The 24880-nt window shown below is 56.2% G+C and overlaps 1 protein-coding gene across 1 annotated transcript in view; it reads left to right on the top strand.

The window, feature by feature from the left end:
• Positions 1–24513, top strand: part of LOC141176430 (actin-related protein 2/3 complex subunit 1A-A-like) — a 172993-nt gene extending 148480 nt beyond the window's left edge. Inside the window, exons 9-10 of the mRNA XM_073660414.1 lie at positions 24163–24253; positions 24334–24513. Coding sequence (XP_073516515.1) covers positions 24163–24253; positions 24334–24339 — 97 coding nt within the window. The 3' untranslated portion in view covers positions 24340–24513. The remainder of the gene's footprint in view (positions 1–24162; positions 24254–24333) is intronic.
• The last annotated feature ends 367 nt before the right edge of the window (positions 24514–24880 follow it).

The following is a 24880-nucleotide window of genomic DNA, read 5'->3' as shown; positions in this document are numbered from 1 at the left end:
TCCCTTTGAAGCTCTGGGAATACAACCTTCTCAGGTAGCTGTAAATTTATCACACGCCCGTGTTAATTGGGTTTGGTAGCACCTTTTGGGCTAGTATTTGCTTACAAGGCATTTATCATGTGTGTGTTAATTTGCATACAGACAGATGGTAGATTGTCAGCTCTTCTCTCCTGACAAATACTATATGGGAGGGGAGAGAAGAAGAGGGGTCTGGGAGGAAGAAATTCTTAATATTTTTCTGACATCTCCCCCTTTTTGAGGTGGCGTAGGGGGCAATTTACAGATCGCCCCTTAAGCCCACCTCTCGGCCCACCCTCCCTGCTGATCTGACAAGCTATGGACCCAACTTTCCCACCACTCTGACCAACTGGGGATCCAGATTTTCGATCACCCTGACTGGTTCGGGATACATTTTCCCCACACCTCTGACAGGCTATGGGTACCTTCCTCCCATACTCCTGACAGACAGGGGGACACACCGTTCCTTCACCTTGCCTGGTTGTGGGGCCTACCCTTCCATTCCTCATTGTTACATGGGAAGCCGTGCTCACTATGGGACAGCTACGACCAGCCAGCTCACAGTCTGTCGTGACACTGGTCGGTGGCATGGTACCACTTTCCCTATGATCCCCGTGTTTCTCCCCTGGAGCCGTGCTAGTCATGGGGCAGCTACAATCGACCATATCACCATCTGGCGTGACCCTGGTCACCTGCACGGGACGACCTGCTTCCTGGTGTCCGTGCCTGCTCCCATTGCCCATAGCACTTATGCTGGCTAGCTTTAGGGGATCCTCAGCAGCATCACCCCGCAGTGTGAAGTGGCTGAGTTCCCCTTTACCAAAACACACATTTTCATTATGCATTACATTGACATTTTTGACAGTGGCATTTCACGATATATCAGATCTGGGAGGGTTGTCAGGAATTTATCAGGCAACCAACCATCCCAGAATGGTTCCTAATAGCACATTAGTGGGGAGATTCTCCGGCACCCCCACTTCCCTTTGCCCCCTCCCCGCACAGCAGTCCAGGAAAACTTGGGCCACCGGTAAGGGACGGCGAACACCCCCAAACCCGGTGACCATCAGGGTCTTCCCAGGAATGAGTTCTTCGGGTAACACAAACTCAGGATGGATGAGGGTGCGTTCTGCGCCAGTGTCCTTAAGGCCAACAGTAACGGTGTTGCCCACAATAACGGGTTGTAAGTTCTCCCGGGCCCTGCCAACCGCCCCACCCACAAAAAGAATGGCTGCAGTAGGTTCTGGGGCCTCAGGTGTGGTGTTCATCTTCTGCCTCTCTGGGCAGGCAAGGCTGATGTGACCCGTTTGGTCACAAATATAGCACTTACGGGAGTCAAATGCAGGCTGGGTGGTGGAAAATGGGGCAGGACCCCCTGAGGGCCATCTGGCTGGAACACTGGGGGTGGTTGTAGGCTCACCCCCTTTCCAGCTGGCGGCGGGCGACTTCTGCACCTCTGATGTGCGGTTGGTCTCATAGGCAACTGCGATCTGGGCTGCTTTGGCGGCCTCCTTTGGCTCCCGGTCAAGCACAAATTGTCGCACTTCCACTGGGCAAAGATGAAGAAACTGGTCCTTCATCATCAGATCCTTCAGGTCCTCAAAGGTGGCGACTGACAGTCCTTGGACCCACTGCTCAAAATTGGTTCTGAGCCCATCCACCATATCACTGTAGCTATCATGTGGTCCACGTTGGAGGGCTCTGAACTTTTTCCGGTAAACCTCCGGAGTCAGCTGGTACTTTTTTTTATCAGGGCCTGCTTGATGGCCTCATAGTCTCCATCTTGTTCTCGAGGAAGAGAAGCAAACATCTCCAGAGCTTTTCCTCTGAGCCCTGGAGTTAAGTACCTGGCCCACTGGTCCTCAGGAAGCTGGTACTGTCTGCAGGCTTTTTCAAACCCTCGCAGAAATATGTCCAGATCTCCGTCCTTTTCCATTACAGGAAAATGCTCCAGACAGGGTTTAAATCTGTTGGCATTGTTGGACGCACGGATCTGCAGGGTGGATGGCTCCTTCTGAATCCGGGCTAGCTACAGCTGGTACAGACGCTCCTCTTGGGCCTGTCGCTCGGCTCTCTCAGCCTGGGCCTGTCGCTCAACAGCCTCTCGGTCAGCTTGGTCCCATTGTTCTGCTTGCGCCTGGAAGTTCAGGATCAGCTGCACTCGTCCGTCACGATCGTCTGCGGCGAGCTGCTCCAAGGCCATCCGCAGGTGGGGGTCCGCACTTCCCTGGCTGCGTGTATGGCTGACAATCACAGGTCTTGGCTGGCCACCCCATCATCAGGGCTCTGCTGTCGGACGGGCTCTGCAGCACCTTGCAACAGTTCAGCAATCATTTGGGCTTGCTTTTGCCTGTGGGGTTAATCTGTCTCAGCTCACAAAGGGCAGTGAGAGTGGCCTTCAACTGCTGGGTATACCAGGGCTCTCCATGTAAAGGCCATCATTGCCAAATAAAAGATAGGACATATAAACAAGAGAAGGGAGGGGATGCAACTGCTACACGTACAGTAATGTCCCAGATAAAAAATATTAAAACATGGAGTCAGATCTCTTAAAACTCTGCAAAGAATTCTTGCAAGAACCGTGCAAGTTTTCAGTGACAGGAATGATTGCCAAATCCAGCCACTGATGTTCTGTAATATCCCACCGCTTGCCACCAATTTGTCAGGGTTCCACAGGGACGACACCGGGGAGATCACACCATATCTCACCGCTGCCGTCACTCTATCAGGATTTCGTCAGGGATTTGCGAGCACACGATCCCGACTACTCACTATGTAGGTATCAGCAAGCGACCAGTGAGCATATGGTGTCACACCTCTGGATTCCAATGCATGGCATATGTGTATACGCCCCCGTACTGTCACGCCAGGTGTGGGAAAGACTTAGTGCAACACAGAGGGAAAAGGGAAAGGGAGCCCAGCCACTAGGGAAAGGGAGCCCAGCCACTAGGGAAAGGGGAAGTGGAGACCTCCTAGTATGATCTGGCATCACTCTGTCTCAACTAGCGCCCCTATATTGCCTCTTCAGCAATCGCTGCATGCGTGCCTCACCCTACTCTTCCTGGTGTATGGTTACGGCTAGGGATGGGAGGAGATGAGCACTAGTCAACCTCCGCTAAACTCTATAAACAACAAGGGTAGACAAAACGGGGAAAACGGCTTAGCTTTAGATGAACTTCAAATAAGCACATGGCCTCAAGCTCCAGAGAGGACGAAGTACTGCTCCAGCTAAGCTTCACAAGTAGAAATGAGTATAACCGGTGACTCCCTCTCAGACACACCAGGTAAATATACACCCAGGCCAGAGAACTAATTAGCAAGGGAGAGGTAGCCGCTCAGTCTTAAAGACAGCCTCTTATCTAAGGAGCTGTCTGCAATGCCAAACATAGAGATCTCCTGCAACCCACTGCAGGGCGACTGTCTGTCACCTCTGACACACCTGTGACACGTACGGTCACTGTCAGATTCACGAAAGCCCAATTATTATTATTTGCAGCCACCACCGGCTGAATTTGAAATATAATACAGGCCTGGCCGGATGCCTGCATTCTGGTAGCATATGGCTTCGGGGAGGGAATGATTACAGAACAAAAGAAACAAGACTATTAAATTTTATATTTAATCCAAAAGGGAGGCAGTGTTATAAAAAATATACAAGATTTTACAAAGGGGACATTTACAGTACAGAATATACAGTTACACAAAATAAACAGCATTAAAGAAGAAACTTACTATAAAGTTCGCAGAGACAACTCAGTATAGCTGGAGGGAAGCGCTTCTATTGGACCATTCAGCAAACGTGATCCATGTTACACATCAATATGTACTTCCAATATGAGTACTGATTCATCTTCGGCTGGGTCTTTTATGCTGAAGGGGGAGGTTGGCCCACACACCCCCTGAGCTGACATCATGTGGGCTGGGCTCCAGCCTTCACATTTTTTTTTAAATCGCTAACTTTTGGGATAACTTATCGCTCGTTGATCGCAAAAGCTTGCAAATGACACCATAATTACCATTATGAATTTGCCTTTCTTTAGAGATCGCATATGACATAGTTGCGGTCTGTTATTTTGTTACTTTTGCGTTACCGCTCCCTGGAGGGGCTTACAGCTACGGGAAAATAAGCATATTGTTACTTAGCTGACCCTGTCACTAAAAATATACACCCCATTATTATCGGATGAATGGAACTTTAGTTATTCCATATTTCACGTCGGCTCCGAACCGGCTACATGCCTCTGTTAAATTCCCTTTGAAGTTGTGGGAATACAACCTTCTCAGCTAGCTGTAAATTTATCACACGCCTGTGTTAATTGGGTTTGGTAGCACCTTTTGGGCTAGTATTTGCTTACAAGGCATTTCTCATGTGTGTGTTTATTTGCATTAAGACAGATGGTAGATTGTCAGCTCTTCTCTCCTGACAAATAATATAGGGGTCTGGGAGGGAGAAATTCTTAATACTTTTCTGACAAAAGCCGTTTTCCATTTATCCCCCTGATTCTAGCCAGATTGTAGGCTGCCCTTAAATCCAACTTGGAGAACACTTTAGCTCCCACAATCTGGTTGAATAAATCTGGAATCAGAGGAAGAGGATACATGTCTCGGATGGTAATTTTATTCAATTCCCGTAAATCTAAACAGGGACGGAGACCCCCATCTTTCTTCTTAACGAAGAAGAACCTTGCTGCCACAGGCGAAGAGGCGGGTCTGATATGTCACTTCTCCAGACTCTCAGCAATGAAATCCTTCATGGCTTGTCTCTCAGGACCAGAAAGATTATTCAGTGTGGACTTTGGTAGTTTAGCTCCGGGAATCAGGTTAATGGGACAGTCATACTCACGATGAGGAGGCAAGTCCTGACACCCCTTCTTAGAAAATATGTCCTCAAACCCAGACAGAAATGCAGGTAAGGTCTCCGTAGAGACAGCAGAAAGAGAAGTGCTTAAACAGTTTTCATGACAGTAATCTCCCCATTGCACAATTTCCCTGGATTGCCAATCCACTACCGGATTATGTTTCACCAACCAGGGTAGACCCAGTACAACAGGAGTGGGAAGGCCCTCCAGGACATAACAAGGAATTACTTCATAATGAAATGGCCCCACCCTCAGTCTTATATCATGTACAATCTGTGTCCAACATCTCTGAGCAAGTGGCGCTGAGTCAATGGCATAAATGGGGATGGCCTTAGTTAACGTACTGCAAGTAAGCCCATGAGTTCTCACAAACCCAGCATCAACCATGCTGACTTCAGCTCCACTGTCCAAAAATACAGAAATGTTCTCAGTCCTGCTGTCTAGCACCACCTCTGCCGTCAGCACAAACCGAGAACTGCATGTAGAAGACAAACACACCCCCTAATTATCCAACCCCACATTACCAATGGTCAGTCGAGTTCCAGATGTTTCTTTTTGCTTAGGAACTGAGGGACAGACCCCAATAAAATGTCCCTTTTTACTACAAAAAACACCCCCCCTTTCTCTTGCGGTTTTCAGGAGAAATATGCAAAGCAGTTGCTCCCCCTAACTGCATGAGCTCCTCCAAATCCATGAGTACAGGTTCAACCCCAGACCACCCGCCCGGCAATGGGGTGTTGCCCGGAAAAAGGGGCTCCGGAGAAGGTGGTCCCACCCTTCTCTCCCAAAGGAGTCTATCTATGTATATAGCCAACCCAACGACATGGCTGCCTCCAAGGTCCCAGGGGTTTCGTAAACTGCCAAGGCATCCGTCAAGCTTTCTGAAAGACCCTGACAAAATTGGCTTCTAAGAGCTGAGTCATTCCACTTGGTATCGGTTGCCCATCTACGAAATTCAGAACTATAAGTCTCCGCTGACCGATCCCCCTGCTGAAAGTGGCGCAGATTGGATTCAGCCAAGGTGATTCGGTCAGGATCATCATAGATGAGGGCCAGAGCCCCGAAAAATCCTTCAACCTATAGGAGGCAATCAGAGCCCTGTGGCAAAGAGAAAACCCAGGATTGAAGATCTCCTTGTAACAGTAAGATCACAACCCCCACTCGCTGCTCCTCATCTCCAGAAGAGTAGGGTCGAAGCTTAAAGTATAATTTACAAGCTTCTTTAAACACTAAAAATTTGTCTCTACCTCCTGAAAACCTGTCTGGGAGGGCAATGTTTGACTGAAGCTGGACTGGCCTACCCGCAGTGTTCCCAACATTAGGAGTCTGCGGTCGCTGCTGTTGCTGCTGAACAACTGATAGAAGGTCAGCTACCTCCAGTGACAAACTCTGAAGTTGCTCCGCCAGCACCGAAACGGGATCCATAACAACACAAAACAACAACAAAAAAAACCCCAAAAGTCAGTTTTTTTTTTAACTGGCTGGTGATAATGTCATGCTAGGTATGGGGAGAACCCAGAGCATAACGATGGGAAAAGGGAAAGGAAAGGGAGAGTGGTGACCCCTAAGCACATCTAACTACAAATCCTCACTCCCCTATAGACCCTAAATAGGTTCTGCACCTATCACCAATCAGGAAACCTGGCCCTAGCTGACCCTAAGGCTAGGCCCTAGGTAGGGAGCGGGAGGGGTGAGCACTAAGTCAGCCCCACTACAAACTAAAGTAAACACAGTGGAATCAAACAGGGGAATACACTTAGCTCAAAGATGACACAGGAGAAAGCACGGCAAGAATCCACGAAGGAACTCCAAGGTAATTCTAGTCGACTACTAGAATCCCAGGCCTAAATAGGTAACACACACTATCACCAGCAACTTTCTGATGGACCTGAGTGCATTTAAGGACACAGCAAGGAAGTGCTGATTAACAGCAGAAAGGTGAGGATACCTCAGGGTCCTAAAGGGAAAGGTATAATCCCGAAGCAAGGGATCACCGCTGGGTCCTAAAGAGAGAGGAATCATAAAAGGATCAGGGAGATGTTTGTAAGGCCAAACACAGCGACCTTCTACAGCCAGACACCGTATGACTGTCTGTCAACCCTGACACACCCGTGACAGTATTCTCTCCTACGTCCTCCCTGGCCATCCTGTCTGTATTCTCTACTGCGTCCTACCCGGCCGTCCTCTATGTATTATCTCCTGCGTCCTACCCGACCGTCATTTTTTTATTCTCTCCTGCGTCCTACCCGGCCATTCTGTCTGTATTCTCTCCTTTGTCCTCCCCGGCCTTCCTGTCTGTATTCTCTCCTGTGTCCTCCCCGGCCGTCGTGTCTGTATTCTCTCCTGTGTCCTCCCCGACCGTCATTTCTTTATTCTCTCCTGTGTCTTCCCCGGCCGTTCTGTCTGTATTCTCTCCTGTGTCCTCCCCGGCCGTTCTGTCTGTATTCTCTCCTGTGTCCTCCCCGGCCATTCTGTCTGTATTCTCTCCTGTGTCCTCCCCAGCTGTTCTGTCTGTATTCTCTCCTGTGTCCTACCCGGCTGTCATGTCTGTATTCTCTCCTGCCTCCTCCCCGGCCTTCCTGTCTGTATTCTCTTCTGCCTCCTCCCCGACCGTCATGTCTGTATTCTCTCCTGCCTCCTCCCCGGCCTTCCTGTCTGTATTCTCTTCTGCCTCCTCCCCGGCCGTCATGTCTGTATTCTCTCCTGCCTCCTCCCCGGCCTTCCTGTCTGTATTCTCTCCTGCCTCCTCCCCGGCCTTCCTGTCTGTATTCTCTCCTGCCTCCTCCCCGGCCGTTCTGTCTGTATTCTCTCCTGCCTCCTCCCCGGCCGTTGTGTCTGTATTCACTCCTGTGTCCTCCCCGGCCGTTCTGTCTGTATTCTCTCCTGTGTCCTCCCCAGCTGTTATTTCTGTATTCTCTCCTGTGTCCTCCCCGGCCATCATGTCTGTATTCTCTCCTGCGTCCTCCCCGACCATCATTTCTTTATTCTCTCCTGCGTCCTCCCCGGCTGTTCTGTCTGTATTCTCTCCTGCATCCTCACCGGCCGTCCTGTCTGTATTATCTCCTGTGTCCTCCCCTGCCATCCTGTCTGCATTCTCTCCTGTGTCCTCCCCGGCCATCCTGCCTGTAATCTCTCCTGTGTCCTCCCCGGCCGTCCTGTCTGTATTCTCTCCTGCTCCCTCCCCAGCCGTCCTGTCTGCATTCTCTCCTGCCTCCTCCCCTGCCATCCTGCCTGTATTCTCTCCTGTGTCCTTCCCTGCCGTCCTGTCTGTATTCTCTCCTGTGTCCTCCCCAGCCATCCGGTCTGTAATCTCCTGTATCCTACCCGGCCGTCATGTCTGTATTCTCTCCTGCGTCCTCCTCAGCCGACCTGTCTGCATTCTCTCCTGCCTCCTCCCCTGCCGTCTTGTCTGTATTCTCTCCTGCCTCCTCCCCAGCCGTCCTGTCTGCATTCTCTCCTGCCTCCTCCCCTGCCTTCCTGTCTGTATTCTCTCCTGCCTCCTCCCCCGCTGTCCTGTCTGCATTCTCTCCTTCCTCCTCCCCTGCCATCCTGCCTGTATTCTCTCCTGCGTCCTCCGCAGCCGTCCTGTCTGCATTCTCTCCTGCCTCCTTCCCTGCCGTCCTGCCTGTATTCTCTCCTGCGTCCTCCCCAGCTGTCCTGTCTGCATTCTCTCCGGCCTCCTCCCCGGCCTTCCTATCTGTATACTCTCCTGCATCCTCCCCTGCTGTAATGTCTGCATTCTCTCCTGCCTCCTCCCCTGCCGTCCTGCCTGTATTCTCTCCGGCGTCCTCCCCTGCTGTCCGGTCTGTAATCTCCTGTATCCTCCCCGGCCGTCCTGTCTGTATTCTCTCCTGTGTCCTCCCCAGCCGTCCTGTCTGTATTCTCTCCTGCCTCCTCCCCAGCCGTCCTGTCTGTATTCTCTTCTGTGTCCTCCCCAGCCATCCTGTCTGTATTCTCTCCTGCCTCCTCCCCGGCCTTCCTGTCTGTATTCTCTCCTGCCTCCTCCCCGGCCGTCCTGTCTGTATTCTCTCCTGCCTCCTCCCCGGCCTTCCTGTCTGTATTCTCTCCTGACTCCTCCCCTGCCGTCCTGCCTGTATTCTCTCCGGCGTCCTCCCCAGCCGTCCTGTCTGCATTCTCTCCTGCCTCCTCCCCTGCCGTCCTGCCTGTATTCTCTCCTGCCTCCTCCCCAGCCATTCTGTCTACATTCTCTCCTGCCTCCTCCCCTGCCGTCCAGCCTGTATTCTCTCCTGCCTCCTCCACGGCCGTCCTGTCTGTATTCTCTCCTGCCTCCTCCCCTGCCGTCCTACCTGTATTCTCTCCGGCGTCCTCCCCAGCCGTCCTGTCTGTATTATCTCGTGCTTCCTCCCCAGCCATCCTGTCTGCATTCTCTCCTACCTCCTCCCCTGCCGTCCTGCCTGTATTCTCTCCTGCCTCCTCCCCGGCCGTCCTGTCTGTATTCTCTCCGGCGTCCTCCCCAGCCTTCCTGTCTGTATTCTCACCTGCCTCCTCCCCGGCCGTCCTGCCTGTATTCTCTCCTGCCTCCTCCCCTGCCGTCCTGTCTGTATTCTCTCCTGCCTCCTCCCCAGCCGTCCTGTCTGTATTCTCTCCTGCCTCCTCCCCGGCCGTCATGTCTGTATTCTCTCCCGCCTCCTCCCCGGCCGTTCTGTCTGTATTCTCTCCTTCGTCCTCCCCGGCCTTCCTGTCTGTATTCTCTCCTACGTCCTCCCCGGCCTTCCTGTCTGTATTCTCTCCTGCTTCCTCCCCGGCCTTCCTGTCTGTATTCTCTCCTGCCTCCTCCCCGGCCTTCCTGTCTGTATTCTCTCCTGCGTCCTCCCCTGCCGTCCTGCCTGTATTCTCTCCTGCCTCCTCCCCAGCCATTCTGTCTGCATTCTCTCCTGCCTCCTCCCCTGCCGTCCTGCCTGTATTCTCTCCTACCTCCTCCCCGGCCGTCCTGTCTGTATTCTCTCCGGCGTCCTCCCCAGCCTTCCTGTCTGTATTCTCTCCTACATCCTCCCCAGCCTTCCTGTCTGTATTCTCTCCTGCTTCCTCCCCGGCCTTGCTGTCTGTATTCTCTCCTGCCTCCTCCCCGGCCTTCCTGTCTGTATTCTCTCCTGCGTCCTCCCCGGCCGTCCTGTCTGTATTCTCTCCTGCCTCCTCCCCGGCTGTCCTGTCTGTATTCTCTCCCGCCTCCTCCCTGGCTGTCCTGTCTGTATTCTCTCCTTCGTCCTCCCCGGCCTTCCTGTCTGTATTCTCTCCTACGTCCTACCCGGCCTTCCTGTCTGTATTCTCTCCTGCTTCCTCCTCGGCCTTCCTGTCTGTATTCTCTCCTGCGTCCTCCCCTGCCGTCCTGCCTGTATTCTCTCCGGCGTCCTCCCCAGCCGTCCTGTCTGCATTCTCTCCTGCCTCCTCCCCGGCCGTCCTGCCTGTATTCTCTCCTGCCTCCTCCCCAGCCATTCTGACTGCATTCTCTCCTGCCTCCTCCCCTGCCGTCCTGCCTGTATTCTCTCCTTCCTCCTCCCCGGCCGTCCTGTCTGTATTCTCTCCGGCGTCCTCCCTAGCCTTCCTGTCTGTATTCTCTCCTGCCTCCTCCCTGGCCTTCCTGTTTGTATTCTCTCCTACCTCCTCCCCAGCCATCCTGTCTGCATTCTCTCCTGCCTCCTCCCCTGCCGTCCTGCCTGTATTCTCTCCTACCTCCTCCCCGGCCGTCCTGTCTGTATTCTCTCCGGCGTCCTCCCCAGCCTTCCTGTCTGTATTCTCTCCTGCCTCCTCCCTGGCCTTCCTATTTGTATTCTCTCCTGCCTCCTCCCCAGCCATCCTGTCTGCATTCTCTCCTGCCTCCTCCCCTGCCGTCCTGCCTGTATTCTCTCCTGCCTCCTCCCCGGCCGTCCTGTCTGTATTCTCTCCGGCGTCCTCCCCAGCCTTCCTGTCTGCATTCTCTCCTGCCTCCTCCCCTGCCGTCCTGTCAGTATTCTCTCCTGCCTCCTCCCCGACCGTCCTGTCTGTATTCTCTCTGGCGTCCTCCCCAGCCTTCCTGTCTGTATTCTCTCCTGCCTCCTCCCTGGCCTTCCTGTCTGTATTCTCTCCTGCCTCCTCCCCAGCCATCCTGTCTGCATTCTCTCCTGCCTCCTCCCCTGCCGTCCTGCCTGTATTCTCTCCTGCCTCCTCCCCGGCCGTCCTGTCTGTATTCTCTCCGGCGTCCTCCCAAGCCTTCCCGTCTGTATTCTCTCCTGCCTCCTCCCCGGCCGTCCTGTCTGTATTCTCTCCTGCCTCCTCCCCTGCCGTCCTGTCTGTATTCTCTCCTGCCTCCTCCCCGGCCGTCCTGTCTGTATTCTCCCTGCCTCCTCCCCGGCCATCCTGTCTGTATTCTCTCCCGCCTCCTCCCCGGCCATCCTGTCTGTATTCTCTCCTGCGTCCTCCCCGGCCTTCCTGTCTGTATTCTCTCCTACGTCCTCCCCGGCCTTCCTGTCGGTATTCTCTCCTGCTTCCTCCCCGGCCTTCCTGGCTATATTCTCTCCTGCCTCCTCCCCGGCCTTCCTGTCTGTATTCTCTCCTGCGTCCTCCCCTGCTGTCCTGTCTTTATACTCTCCTGCCTCCTCCCCTGCCGTCCTGTCTGTATACTCTCCTGCCTCCTCCCCGGCCTTCCTGTCTGTATTCTCTCCTGCCTCCTCCCCGGCCGTTCTGTCTGTATTCTCTCCTTCCTCCTCCCCTGCCGTCCTGTCTGTATACTCTCCTGCCTCCTCCCCGGCCGTCCTGTCTGTATTCTCTCCTGCGTCCTCCCCAGCCGTCCTGTCTACATTCTCTCCTGCCTCCTCCCCTGCCGTCCTGTCTGTATTCTCTCCTGCCTCCTCCCCGGCCTTCCTGTCTGTATTCTCTCCTGCGTCCTCCCTGCTGTCCTGTCTGTATACTCTCCTGCCTCCTCCCCGGCCGTCCTGTCTGTATTCTCTCCTGCGTCATCCCCGGCCTTCCTGTCTACATTCTCTCCTGCCTCCTCCCCTGCCGTCCTGTCTACATTCTCTCCTGCCTCCTCCCCTGCCGTCCTGCCTGTATTCTCTCCTGCCTCCTCCCCGGCCTTCCTGTCTGTATTCTTTCCTGCCTCCTCCCCGGCCATCCTGTCTGTATTCTCTCCTGCCTCCTCTCTTGCCGTCCTGTCTGTATTCTCTCCTGCCTCCTCCCTGGCCTTCCTGTCTGTATTCTTTCCTGCCTCCTCCCCGGCCTTCCTGTCTGTATTATCTTCCGCCTCCTCCCCGGCCGTCATGTCTGTATTCTCTCCTGCGTCCTACCCGGCCGTCCTCTATGTATTATCTCCTGCGTCCTAACCGACCGTCATTTCTTTATTCTCTCCTGCGTCCTACCCGGCCATTCTGTCTGTATTCTCTCCTTTGTCCTCCCCGGCCATCCTGTCTGTATTCTCTCCTGTGTCCTCCCCGGCCGTCGTGTCTGTATTCTCTCCTGTGTCCTCCCCGACCGTCATTTCTTTATTCTCCCCTGTGTCCTCCCCGGCCGTTCTGTCTGTATTCTCTCCTGTGTCCTCCCCGGCCGTTCTGTCTGTATTCTCTCCTGTTTCCACCCCGGCCATTCTGTCTGTATTCTCTCCTGTGTCCTCCTCAGCTGTTCTGTCTGTATTCTCTCCTGTGTCCTCCCCAGCTGTTCTGTCTGTATTCTCTCCTGCCTCCTCCCCGGCCTTCCTATCTGTATTCTCTTCTGCCTCCTCCCCGGCCGTCCTGTCTGTATTCTCTCCTGCCTCCTCCCCGGCTTTCCTGTCTGTATTCTCTTCTGCCTCCTCCCCGGCCGTCATGTCTGTATTCTCTCCTGCCTCCTCCCCGGCCTTCCTGTCTGTATTCTCTCCCGCCTCCTCCCCGGCCGTTCTGTCTGTATTCTCTCCTGCCTCCTCCCCTGCCGTCCTGCCTGTATTCTCTCCTGTGTCCTTCCCTGCCATCCTGTCTGTATTCTCTCCTGTATCCTCCCCAGCCGTCCGGTCTGTAATTTCCTGTATCCTCCCAGGCCGTCATGTCTGTATTCTCTCCTGCGTCCTCCTCAGCCGTTCTGTCTGCATTCTCTCCTGCCTCCTCCCCTGCCGTCTTGTCTGTATTCTCTCCTGCCTCCTCCCCAGCCGTCCTGTCTGCATTCTCTCCTGCCTCCTCCCCTGCCTTCCTGTCTGTATTCTCTCCTGCCTCCTCCCCCGCTGTCCTGTCTGCATTCTCTCCTGCCTCCTCCCCTGCCATCCTGCCTGTATTCTCTCCTGCGTCCTCCGCAGCCGTCCTGTCTGCATTCTCTCCTGCCTCCTTCCCTGCCGTCCTGCCTGTATTCTCTCCTGCGTCCTCCCCAGCTGTCCTGTCTGCATTCTCTCCTGCATCCTCCCCTGCTGTAATGTCTGCATTCTCTCCTGCCTCCTCCCCTGCCGTCCTGCCTGTATTCTCTCCGGCGTCCTCCCCTGCCGTCCTGCCTGTATTCTCTCCGGCGTCCTCCCCTGCTGTCCGGTCTGTAATCTCCTGTATCCTCCCCAGCCGTCCTGTCTGTATTCTCTCCTGTGTCCTCCCCAGCCGTCCTGTCTGTATTCTCTTCTGTGTCCTCCCTAGCCGTCCTGTCTGTGTTCTCTCCTGCCTCCTCCCCGGCCTTCCTGTCTGTATTCTCTCCTGCCTCCTCCCCGGCCGTCCTGTCTGTATTCTCTCCTGCCTCCTCCCCAGCCTTCCTGACTGTATTCTCTCCTGCCTCCTCCCCTGCCGTCCTGCCTGTATTCTCTCCGGTGTCCTCCCCAGCCGTCCTGTCTGCATTCTCTCCTGCCTCCTCCCCTGCGCCCTGCCTGTACTCTCTCCTGCCTCCTCCCCAGCCATTCTGTCTGCATTCTCTCCTGCCTCCTCCCCTGCCGTCCTGCCTGTATTCTCTCCTACCTCCTCCCCGGCCGTCCTGTCTGTATTCTCTCCGGCGTCCTCCCCAGCCTTCCTGTCTGTATTCTCTCCTGCCTCCTCCCTGGCCTTCCTGTTTGTATTCTCTCCTGCCTCCTCCCCAGCCATCCTGTCTGCATTCTCTCCTGCCTCCTCCCTGGCCGTCCTGTCTGTATTCTCTCCGGCGTCCTCCCCAGCCTTCCTGTCTGCATTCTCTCCTGCCTCCTCCCCTGCCGTCCTGCCTGTATTCTCTCCTGCCTCCTCCCCGGCCGTCCTGTCTGTATTCTCTCCGGCGTCCTCCCCAGCCTTCCTGTCTGTATTCTCTCCTGCCTCCTCCCTGGCCTTCCTGTCTGTATTATCTCCTGCCTCCTCCCCAGCCATCCTGTCTGCATTCTCTCCTGCCTCCTCCCCGGCCGTCCTGCCTGTATTCTCTCCTGCCTCCTCCCCGGCCATCCTGTCTGTATTCTCTCCGGCGTCCTCCCCAGCCTTCCTGTCTGTATTCTCTCCTGCCTCCTCCCCGGCCGTCCTGTCTGTATTCTCTCCTGCCTCCTCCCCTGCCGTCCTGCCTGTATTCTCTCCTGCCTCCTCCCCGGCTGTCCTGTCTGTATTCTCTCCTGCCTCCTCCCCGGCCGTCCTGTCTGTATTCTCTCCCGCCTCCTCCCCGGCCGTCCTGTCTGTATTCTCTCCTGCGTCCTCCCCGGCCTTCCTGTCTGTATTCTCTCCTGCGTCCTCCCCGGCCTTCCTGTCTGTATTCTCTCCTGCTTCCTCCCCGGCCTTCCTGTCTGTATTCTCTCCTGCCTCCTCCCCGGCCTTCCTGTCTGTATTCTCTCCTGCGTCCTCCCCTGCTGTCCTGTCTTTATACTCTCCTGCCTCCTCCCCGGCCGTCCTGTCTGTATTCTCTCCTGCGTCCTCCCCACCCGTCCTGCCTACATTCTCTCCTGCCTCCTCCCCTGCCGTCCTGTCTGTATACTCTCCTTCCTCCTCCCCGGCCGTCCTGTCTGTATTCCCTCCTGCGTCCTCCCCAGCCGTCCTGGCTACATTCTCTCCTTCCTCCTCCCCTGCCGTTCTGTCTGTAGTCTCTCCTGTCTCCTCCCCCGCCTTCCTGTCTGTATTCTCTCCTGCGTCCTCCCCTGCTGTACTGTCTGTATACTCTCCTGCCTCCTCCCCGGCAGTCCTGTCTGTATTCTCTCCTGCGTCCTCCCCGGCCTTCCTGCCTACATTCTCTCCAGCCTCCTCCCCTGCCGTCCTGTCTACATTCTCTCCTGCCTCCTCCCCTGCTGTCCTGGCTGTTTTATCTCCTGCCTGCTCCCCGGCCTTCCTGTCTGTATTCTTTCCTGCCTCCTCCCCGGCCTTCCTGTCTGTATTATCTCCTGCCTCCTCCCCGGCCGTCCTGTCTGTATTCTCTCCTGCCTCCTCCCCGGCCGTCCTGCCTGTATTCTCTTCAGCCTCCTCCCCTACCTTCTTGTCTGTATTCTCTCCTGCCTCCTCCCCGGCTGTCCTGGCTGTATTCTTTCCTGCCTCCTCCCCGGCCTTCCTGTCTGTATTATCTCCTGCCTCCTCCCCGGCCATCATGTCTGAATTCTCTCCTGCGTCCTTCCCAGCCATCCTGTCTACATTCTCTCCTGCCTCCTCTGCTGCCATCCTGCCTGTATTCTCTCCGGCGTCCTCCCCTGCTGTACCATCTGTATTCTCTCCTGTGTCCTCCCTGGCTGTCCTGTCTGTATTCTCTCCTGTGTCCTCCCCTGCCGTCCTGTCTGTATTCTCTCCTGTGTCCTCCCTGGCCGTCCTGTCTGTATTCTCTCCTGTGTACTCTCCGGCCGTCCCGTTTGCATTCTCTCCTGCGTCCTCCACATCCGTCCTGTCTGTATTCTCTCCTGCGTCCCCCACATCCGTCCTGTCTGTATTCTCTCCTGTGTCCTCCCCGGCCTTCCTGTCTGCATTCTCTCCTGCCTTCTCCTTGGCCGTCATGTCTGTATTCTATCCTGCCTCCTCCCCGGCCTTCCTGTCTGTATTCTCTCCTGTGTCCTCCCCTGCCGTCCTGTCTGTATTATCTCCTGCGTCCTCCACATCCGTCCTGTCTGTATTCTCTCCTGTGTCCTTCCCTGCCGTCCTGTCTGTATTCTCTCCTGCGTCCTCCACATCCGTCCTGTCTGTATTCTATCCTGTGTCCTCCCCGGCCGTCCTGTCTGTATTCTCTCCTGTGTCCTTCCCTGCCGTCCTGTCTGTATTCTCTCCTGCGTCCTCCCCAGCCTTCCTGTCTGTATTCTCTCCTGCCTCCTCCCCGGCCGTCCTGTCTGCATTCTCTCCTGTGTCCCCCACATCCGTCCTGTCTGTATTCTCTCCTGTGTCCTCCCCGGCCTTCCTGTCTGCATTCTCTCCTGCCTTCTCCTTGGTCGTCATGTCTGTATTCTATCCTGCCTCCTCCCCGGCCTTCCTGTCTGTATTCTCTCCTGTGTCCTCTCCTGCCGTCCTGTCTGTATTCTCTCCTGCGTCCTCCACATCCGTCCTGTCTGTATTCTCTCCTGTGTCCTTCCCTGCCGTCCTGTCTGTATTCTCTCCTGCGTCCTCCACATCCGTCCTGTCTGTATTCTATCCTGTGTCCTCCCCGGCCGTCCTGTCTGTATTCTCTCCTGTGTCCTTCCCTGCCGTCCTGTCTGTATTCTCTCCTGCGTCCTCCCCAGCCGTCCTGTCTGTATTCTCTCCTGCCTCCTCCCCGGCCGTCCTGTCTGTATTCTCTCCGGCGTCCTCCCCAGCCTTCCTGTCTGTATTCTCTCCTGCCTCCTCCCTGGCCTTCCTATTTGTATTCTCTCCTGCCTCCTCCCCAGCCATCCTGTCTGCATTCTCTCCTGCCTCCTCCCCTGCCGTCCTGCCTGTATTCTCTCCTGCCTCCTCCCCGGCCGTCCTGTCTGTATTCTCTCCGGCGTCCTCCCCAGCCTTCCTGTCTGCATTCTCTCCTGCCTCCTCCCCTGCCGTCCTGTCAGTATTCTCTCCTGCCTCCTCCCCGACCGTCCTGTCTGTATTCTCTCTGGCGTCCTCCCCAGCCTTCCTGTCTGTATTCTCTCCTGCCTCCTCCCTGGCCTTCCTGTCTGTATTCTCTCCTGCCTCCTCCCCAGCCATCCTGTCTGCATTCTCTCCTGCCTCCTCCCCTGCCGTCCTGCCTGTATTCTCTCCTGCCTCCTCCCCGGCCGTCCTGTCTGTATTCTCTCCGGCGTCCTCCCAAGCCTTCCCGTCTGTATTCTCTCCTGCCTCCTCCCCGGCCGTCCTGTCTGTATTCTCTCCTGCCTCCTCCCCTGCCGTCCTGTCTGTATTCTCTCCTGCCTCCTCCCCGGCCGTCCTGTCTGTATTCTCCCTGCCTCCTCCCCGGCCGTCCTGTCTGTATTCTCTCCCGCCTCCTCCCCGGCCATCCTGTCTGTATTCTCTCCTGCGTCCTCCCCGGCCTTCCTGTCTGTATTCTCTCCTACGTCCTCCCCGGCCTTCCTGTCGGTATTCTCTCCTGCTTCCTCCCCGGCCTTCCTGGCTATATTCTCTCCTGCCTCCTCCCCGGCCTTCCTGTCTGTATTCTCTCCTGCGTCCTCCCCTGCTGTCCTGTCTTTATACTCTCCTGCCTCCTCCCCTGCCGTCCTGTCTGTATACTCTCCTGCCTCCTCCCCGGCCTTCCTGTCTGTATTCTCTCCTGCCTCCTCCCCGGCCGTTCTGTCTGTATTCTCTCCTTCCTCCTCCCCTGCCGTCCTGTCTGTATACTCTCCTGCCTCCTCCCCGGCCGTCCTGTCTGTATTCTCTCCTGCGTCCTCCCCAGCCGTCCTGTCTACATTCTCTCCTGCCTCCTCCCCTGCCGTCCTGTCTGTATTCTCTCCTGCCTCCTCCCCGGCCTTCCTGTCTGTATTCTCTCCTGCGTCCTCCCTGCTGTCCTGTCTGTATACTCTCCTGCCTCCTCCCCGGCCGTCCTGTCTGTATTCTCTCCTGCGTCATCCCCGGCCTTCCTGTCTACATTCTCTCCTGCCTCCTCCCCTGCCGTCCTGTCTACATTCTCTCCTGCCTCCTCCCCTGCCGTCCTGCCTGTATTCTCTCCTGCCTCCTCCCCGGCCTTCCTGTCTGTATTCTTTCCTGCCTCCTCCCCGGCCATCCTGTCTGTATTCTCTCCTGCCTCCTCTCTTGCCGTCCTGTCTGTATTCTCTCCTGCCTCCTCCCTGGCCTTCCTGTCTGTATTCTTTCCTGCCTCCTCCCCGGCCTTCCTGTCTGTATTATCTTCCGCCTCCTCCCCGGCCGTCATGTCTGTATTCTCTCCTGCGTCCTACCCGGCCGTCCTCTATGTATTATCTCCTGCGTCCTAACCGACCGTCATTTCTTTATTCTCTCCTGCGTCCTACCCGGCCATTCTGTCTGTATTCTCTCCTTTGTCCTCCCCGGCCATCCTGTCTGTATTCTCTCCTGTGTCCTCCCCGGCCGTCGTGTCTGTATTCTCTCCTGTGTCCTCCCCGACCGTCATTTCTTTATTCTCCCCTGTGTCCTCCCCGGCCGTTCTGTCTGTATTCTCTCCTGTGTCCTCCCCGGCCGTTCTGTCTGTATTCTCTCCTGTTTCCACCCCGGCCATTCTGTCTGTATTCTCTCCTGTGTCCTCCTCAGCTGTTCTGTCTGTATTCTCTCCTGTGTCCTCCCCAGCTGTTCTGTCTGTATTCTCTCCTGCCTCCTCCCCGGCCTTCCTATCTGTATTCTCTTCTGCCTCCTCCCCGGCCGTCCTGTCTGTATTCTCTCCTGCCTCCTCCCCGGCTTTCCTGTCTGTATTCTCTTCTGCCTCCTCCCCGGCCGTCATGTCTGTATTCTCTCCTGCCTCCTCCCCGGCCTTCCTGTCTGTATTCTCTCCCGCCTCCTCCCCGGCCGTTCTGTCTGTATTCTCTCCTGCCTCCTCCCCTGCCGTCCTGCCTGTATTCTCTCCTGTGTCCTTCCCTGCCATCCTGTCTGTATTCTCTCCTGTATCCTCCCCAGCCGTCCGGTCTGTAATTTCCTGTATCCTCCCAGGCCGTCATGTCTGTATTCTCTCCTGCGTCCTCCTCAGCCGTTCTGTCTGCATTCTCTCCTGCCTCCTCCCCTGCCGTCTTGTCTGTATTCTCTCCTGCCTCCTCCCCAGCCGTCCTGTCTGCATTCTCTCCTGCCTCCTCCCCTGCCTTCCTGTCTGTATTCTCTCCTGCCTCCTCCCCCGCTGTCCTGTCTGCATTCTCTCCTGCCTCCTCCCCTGCCATCCTGCCTGTATTCTCTCCTGCGTCCTCCGCAGCCGTCCTGTCTGCATTCTCTCCTGCCTCCTTCCCTGCCGTCCTGCCTGTATTCTCTCCTGCGTCCTCCCCAGCTGTCCTGTCTGCATTCTCTCCTGCATCCTCCCCTGCTGTAATGTCTGCATTCTCTCCTGCCTCCTCCCCTGCCGTCCTGCCTGTATTCTCTCCGGCGTCCTCCCCTGCCGTCCTGCCTGTATTCTCTCCGGCGTCCTCCCCTGCTGTCCGGTCTGTAATCTCCTGTATCCTCCCCAGCCGTCCTGTCTGTATTCTCTCCTGTGTCCTCCCCAGCCGTCCTGTCTGTATTCTCTTCTGTGTCCTCCCTAGCCGTCCTGTCTGTGTTCTCTCCTGCCTCCTCCCCGGCCTTCCTGTCTGTATTCTCTCCTGCCTCCTCCCCGGCCGTCCTGTCTGTATTCTCTCCTGCCTCCTCCCCAGCCTTCCTGACTGTATTCTCTCCTGCCTCCTCCCCTGCCGTCCTGCCTGTATTCTCTCCGGTGTCCTCCCCAGCCGTCCTGTCTGCATTCTCTCCTGCCTCCTCCCCTGCGCCCTGCCTGTACTCTCTCCTGCCTCCTCCCCAGCCATTCTGTCTGCATTCTCTCCTGCCTCCTCCCCTGCCGTCCTGCCTGTATTCTCTCCTACCTCCTCCCCGGCCGTCCTGTCTGTATTCTCTCCGGCGTCCTCCCCAGCCTTCCTGTCTGTATTCTCTCCTGCCTCCTCCCTGGCCTTCCTGTTTGTATTCTCTCCTGCCTCCTCCCCAGCCATCCTGTCTGCATTCTCTCCTGCCTCCTCCCTGGCCGTCCTGTCTGTATTCTCTCCGGCGTCCTCCCCAGCCTTCCTGTCTGCATTCTCTCCTGCCTCCTCCCCTGCCGTCCTGCCTGTATTCTCTCCTGCCTCCTCCCCGGCCGTCCTGTCTGTATTCTCTCCGGCGTCCTCCCCAGCCTTCCTGTCTGTATTCTCTCCTGCCTCCTCCCTGGCCTTCCTGTCTGTATTATCTCCTGCCTCCTCCCCAGCCATCCTGTCTGCATTCTCTCCTGCCTCCTCCCCGGCCGTCCTGCCTGTATTCTCTCCTGCCTCCTCCCCGGCCATCCTGTCTGTATTCTCTCCGGCGTCCTCCCCAGCCTTCCTGTCTGTATTCTCTCCTGCCTCCTCCCCGGCCGTCCTGTCTGTATTCTCTCCTGCCTCCTCCCCTGCCGTCCTGCCTGTATTCTCTCCTGCCTCCTCCCCGGCTGTCCTGTCTGTATTCTCTCCTGCCTCCTCCCCGGCCGTCCTGTCTGTATTCTCTCCCGCCTCCTCCCCGGCCGTCCTGTCTGTATTCTCTCCTGCGTCCTCCCCGGCCTTCCTGTCTGTATTCTCTCCTGCGTCCTCCCCGGCCATCCTGTCTGTATTCTCTCCGGCGTCCTCCCCAGCCTTCCTGTCTGTATTCTCTCCTGCCTCCTCCCCGGCCATCCTGTCTGTATTCTCTCCGGCGTCCTCCCCAGCCTTCCTGTCTGTATTCTCTCCTGCCTCCTCCCCGGCCGTCCTGTCTGTATTCTCTCCTGCCTCCTCCCCTGCCGTCCTGCCTGTATTCTCTCCTGCCTCCTCCCCGGCTGTCCTGTCTGTATTCTCTCCTGCCTCCTCCCCGGCCGTCCTGTCTGTATTCTCTCCCGCCTCCTCCCCGGCCGTCCTGTCTGTATTCTCTCCTGCGTCCTCCCCGGCCTTCCTGTCTGTATTCTCTCCTGCGTCCTCCCCGGCCTTCCTGTCTGTATTCTCTCCTGCTTCCTCCCCGGCCTTCCTGTCTGTATTCTCTCCTGCCTCCTCCCCGGCCTTCCTGTCTGTATTCTCTCCTGCGTCCTCCCCTGCTGTCCTGTCTTTATACTCTCCTGCCTCCTCCCCGGCCGTCCTGTCTGTATTCTCTCCTGCGTCCTCCCCACCCGTCCTGCCTACATTCTCTCCTGCCTCCTCCCCTGCCGTCCTGTCTGTATACTCTCCTGCCTCCTCCCCGGCCGTCCTGTCTGTATTCCCTCCTGCGTCCTCCCCAGCCGTCCTGGCTACATTCTCTCCTTCCTCCTCCCCTGCCGTTCTGTCTGTATTCTCTCCTGTCTCCTCCCCCGCCTTCCTGTCTGTATTCTCTCCTGCGTCCTCCCCTGCTGTACTGTCTGTATACTCTCCTGCCTCCTCCCCGGCAGTCCTGTCTGTATTCTCTCCTGCGTCCTCCCCGGCCTTCCTGTCTACATTCTCTCCAGCCTCCTCCCCTGCCGTCCTGTCTACATTCTCTCCTGCCTCCTCCCCTGCTGTCCTGGCTGTTTTATCTCCTGCCTGCTCCCCGGCCTTCCTGTCTGTATTCTTTCCTGCCTCCTCCCCGGCCATCCTGTCTGTATTCTCTCCTGCCTCCTCCCCTGCCGTCCTGTCTGTATTCTCTCCTGCCTCCACCCCGGCCTTCCTGTCTGTATTCTTTCCTGCCTCCTCCCCGGCCTTCCTGTCTGTATTATCTCCTGCCTCCTCCCCGGCCGTCCTGTCTGTATTCTCTCCTGCCTCCTCCCCGGCCGTCCTGCCTGTATTCTCTTCAGCCTCCTCCCCTACCTTCTTGTCTGTATTCTCTCCTGCCTCCTCCCCGGCTGTCCTGGCTGTATTCTTTCCTGCCTCCTCCCCGGCCTTCCTGTCTGTATTATCTCCTGCCTCCTCCCCGGCCATCATGTCTGAATTCTCTCCTGCGTCCTTCCCAGCCATCCTGTCTACATTCTCTCCTGCCTCCTCTGCTGCCATCCTGCCTGTATTCTCTCCGGCGTCCTCCCCTGCTGTACCATCTGTATTCTCTCCTGTGTCCTCCCTGGCTGTCCTGTCTGTATTCTCTCCTGTGTCCTCCCCTGCCGTCCTGTCTGTATTCTCTCCTGTGTCCTCCCTGGCCGTCCTGTCTGTATTCTCTCCTGTGTACTCTCCGGCCGTCCCGTTTGCATTCTCTCCTGCGTCCTCCACATCCGTCCTGTCTGTATTCTCTCCTGCGTCCCCCACATCCGTCCTGTCTGTATTCTCTCCTGTGTCCTCCCCGGCCTTCCTGTCTGCATTCTCTCCTGCCTTCTCCTTGGCCGTCATGTCTGTATTCTATCCTGCCTCCTCCCCGGCCTTCCTGTCTGTATTCTCTCCTGTGTCCTCCCCTGCCGTCCTGTCTGTATTATCTCCTGCGTCCTCCACATCCGTCCTGTCTGTATTCTCTCCTGTGTCCTTCCCTGCCGTCCTGTCTGTATTCTCTCCTGCGTCCTCCACATCCGTCCTGTCTGTATTCTATCCTGTGTCCTCCCCGGCCGTCCTGTCTGTATTCTCTCCTGTGTCCTTCCCTGCCGTCCTGTCTGTATTCTCTCCTGCGTCCTCCCCAGCCTTCCTGTCTGTATTCTCTCCTGCCTCCTCCCCGGCCGTCCTGTCTGCATTCTCTCCTGTGTCCCCCACATCCGTCCTGTCTGTATTCTCTCCTGTGTCCTCCCCGGCCTTCCTGTCTGCATTCTCTCCTGCCTTCTCCTTGGTCGTCATGTCTGTATTCTATCCTGCCTCCTCCCCGGCCTTCCTGTCTGTATTCTCTCCTGTGTCCTCCCCTGCCGTCCTGTCTGTATTCTCTCCTGCGTCCTCCACATCCGTCCTGTCTGTATTCTCTCCTGTGTCCTTCCCTGCCGTCCTGTCTGTATTCTCTCCTGCGTCCTCCACATCCGTCCTGTCTGTATTCTATCCTGTGTCCTCCCCGGCCGTCCTGTCTGTATTCTCTCCTGTGTCCTTCCCTGCCGTCCTGTCTGTATTCTCTCCTGCGTCCTCCCCAGCCGTCCTGTCTGTATTCTCTCCTGCCTCCTCCCCGGCCGTCCTGCCTGTATTCTCTCCTGTGTCCTCCCCTGCCGTCCTGTCTGTATTCTCTCCTGTGTCCTCCCTGGCCGTCCTGTCTGTATTCTCTCCTGCGTCCTCCCCAGCCTTCCTGTCTGTATTCTCTCCTGCCTCCTCCCCGGCCGTCCTGTCTGCATTCTCTCCTGTGTCCCCCACATCCGTCCTGTCTGTATTCTCTCCTGTGTCCTCCCCGGCCTTCCTGTCTGCATTCTCTCCTGCCTTCTCCTTGGTCGTCATGTCTGTATTCTATCCTGCCTCCTCCCCGGCCTTCCTGTCTGTATTCTCTCCTGTGTCCTCCCCTGCCGTCCTGTCTGTATTCTCTCCTGCGTCCTCCACATCCGTCCTGTCTGTATTCTCTCCTGTGTCCTTCCCTGCCGTCCTGTCTGTATTCTCTCCTGCGTCCTCCACATCCGTCCTGTCTGTATTCTATCCTGTGTCCTCCCCGGCCGTCCTGTCTGTATTCTCTCCTGTGTCCTTCCCTGCCGTCCTGTCTGTATTCTCTCCTGCGTCCTCCCCAGCCGTCCTGTCTGTATTCTCTCCTGCCTCCTCCCCGGCCGTCCTGCCTGTATTCTCTCCTGTGTCCTCCCCTGCCGTCCTGTCTGTATTCTCTCCTGTGTCCTCCCTGGCCGTCCTGTCTGTATTCTCTCCTGTGTCCTCCCCAGCCGTCCTGTCTGTATACTCTCCTGCCTCCTTCCCTGCCGTCCTGTCTGTATTCTCTCCTGCCTCCTCCCCGGCCTTCCTGTCTGTATTCTCTCCTGCCTCCTCCCCGGCCGTCCTGCCTGTATTCTCTCCTGTGTCCTCCCCTGCCGTCCTGTCTGTATTCTCTCCTGTGTCCTCCCTGGCCGTCCTGTCTGTATTCTCTCCTGCGTCCTCCCCAGCCGTCCTGTCTGTATACTCTCCTGCCTCCTTCCCTGCCGTCCTGTCTGTATTCTCTCCTGCCTCCTCCCCGGCCCAGGAGCTGTGGTATGATCAGACTATGTCCCTACATGGTCAGCCACCACCATTACACAGCAGGGGCACATTTATAAGATTTTCTCAGCACAGGAACATTTTTTTAAACACATCCAATTGTGGAACTTATTATTATTCCAAGATCTCTTACTAAAATGTTAATTAAAATTAACTTTGTTCGTGGGAAAACCCTTATAAGTATGATTGTTGTCATCCAATGAAAGCAAGCAGAGATACTATAGTGAGAAATGAAGACAGAATGGAGGTGTGCGCCTGTTCCCTGCAGGCTCTACATACATTGGAGCAGTGGGACACATGGTGGACCCTGACAATTCTCTCCTGTTGCAGCCAGTTGTCAGCGATGGATAGCGACCTGAGTGGCGTCTCCAGATTCTGCAGCGGCGGGATGGACGGAGCCCTGGTCATCTGGTCCTCACAGGTAGGATGAAGTACCGTGTGACTGGGTGATAACGCTTTCCAGGGACTGAGGGGTTAATTCTGCCAATTTCTGGTCTCCAGAACTGAGCTGACTCCTGGGAACTGCAGACGCTGCGGCGGCGGATGTGGACGTGTGACCGCGAGAAACCCGAGACCCGCTCAGAAGTGACTGTGAATTTCAGGAAGATTCCTGGCAGATCCCAACTTCCTTCTCACATGAGAAGCGTCCATGACAAGGAAATACAGCCGTGTTTACATGTATCACTGTGTCAGCCGCCTCATTCCTCACACCCACACACCTATATATGGACTGGACCAGACACCACAGCAGTCCTATACATGGACCGGACCAGATACCCCCTCAGTCCTATACATGGACCGGACCAGACACCCCACAGTCCATGGGCGTAACACTACTCAGACAACACAGGGTGAGGGTAAATCAGCGTGGCAATACTTTACTGACCCACAAAGTGGACAATAAACACATAGAACAGTCCCAGCAAATACCCAAGATGGTGCAACATTACACAGTCTCACCCTTCCTTCTCCGCCCGCCTGGGATAGAACAGCTGCGACTTTGGAGACTTCCAGGGCCGACTACCTCAACCAGTGGCCCCCCACTTCT

Source organism: Phyllobates terribilis, unplaced genomic scaffold (assembly GCF_046119375.1).
Source record: "Phyllobates terribilis strain yellow unplaced genomic scaffold, ASM4611937v1 Scaffold_25__1_contigs__length_18738178, whole genome shotgun sequence".
NCBI lineage: Eukaryota > Metazoa > Chordata > Amphibia > Anura > Dendrobatidae > Phyllobates > Phyllobates terribilis.
Note: the sequence above shows the minus strand (reverse complement) of the source record. Positions and strands in the feature narration are given on the sequence as shown.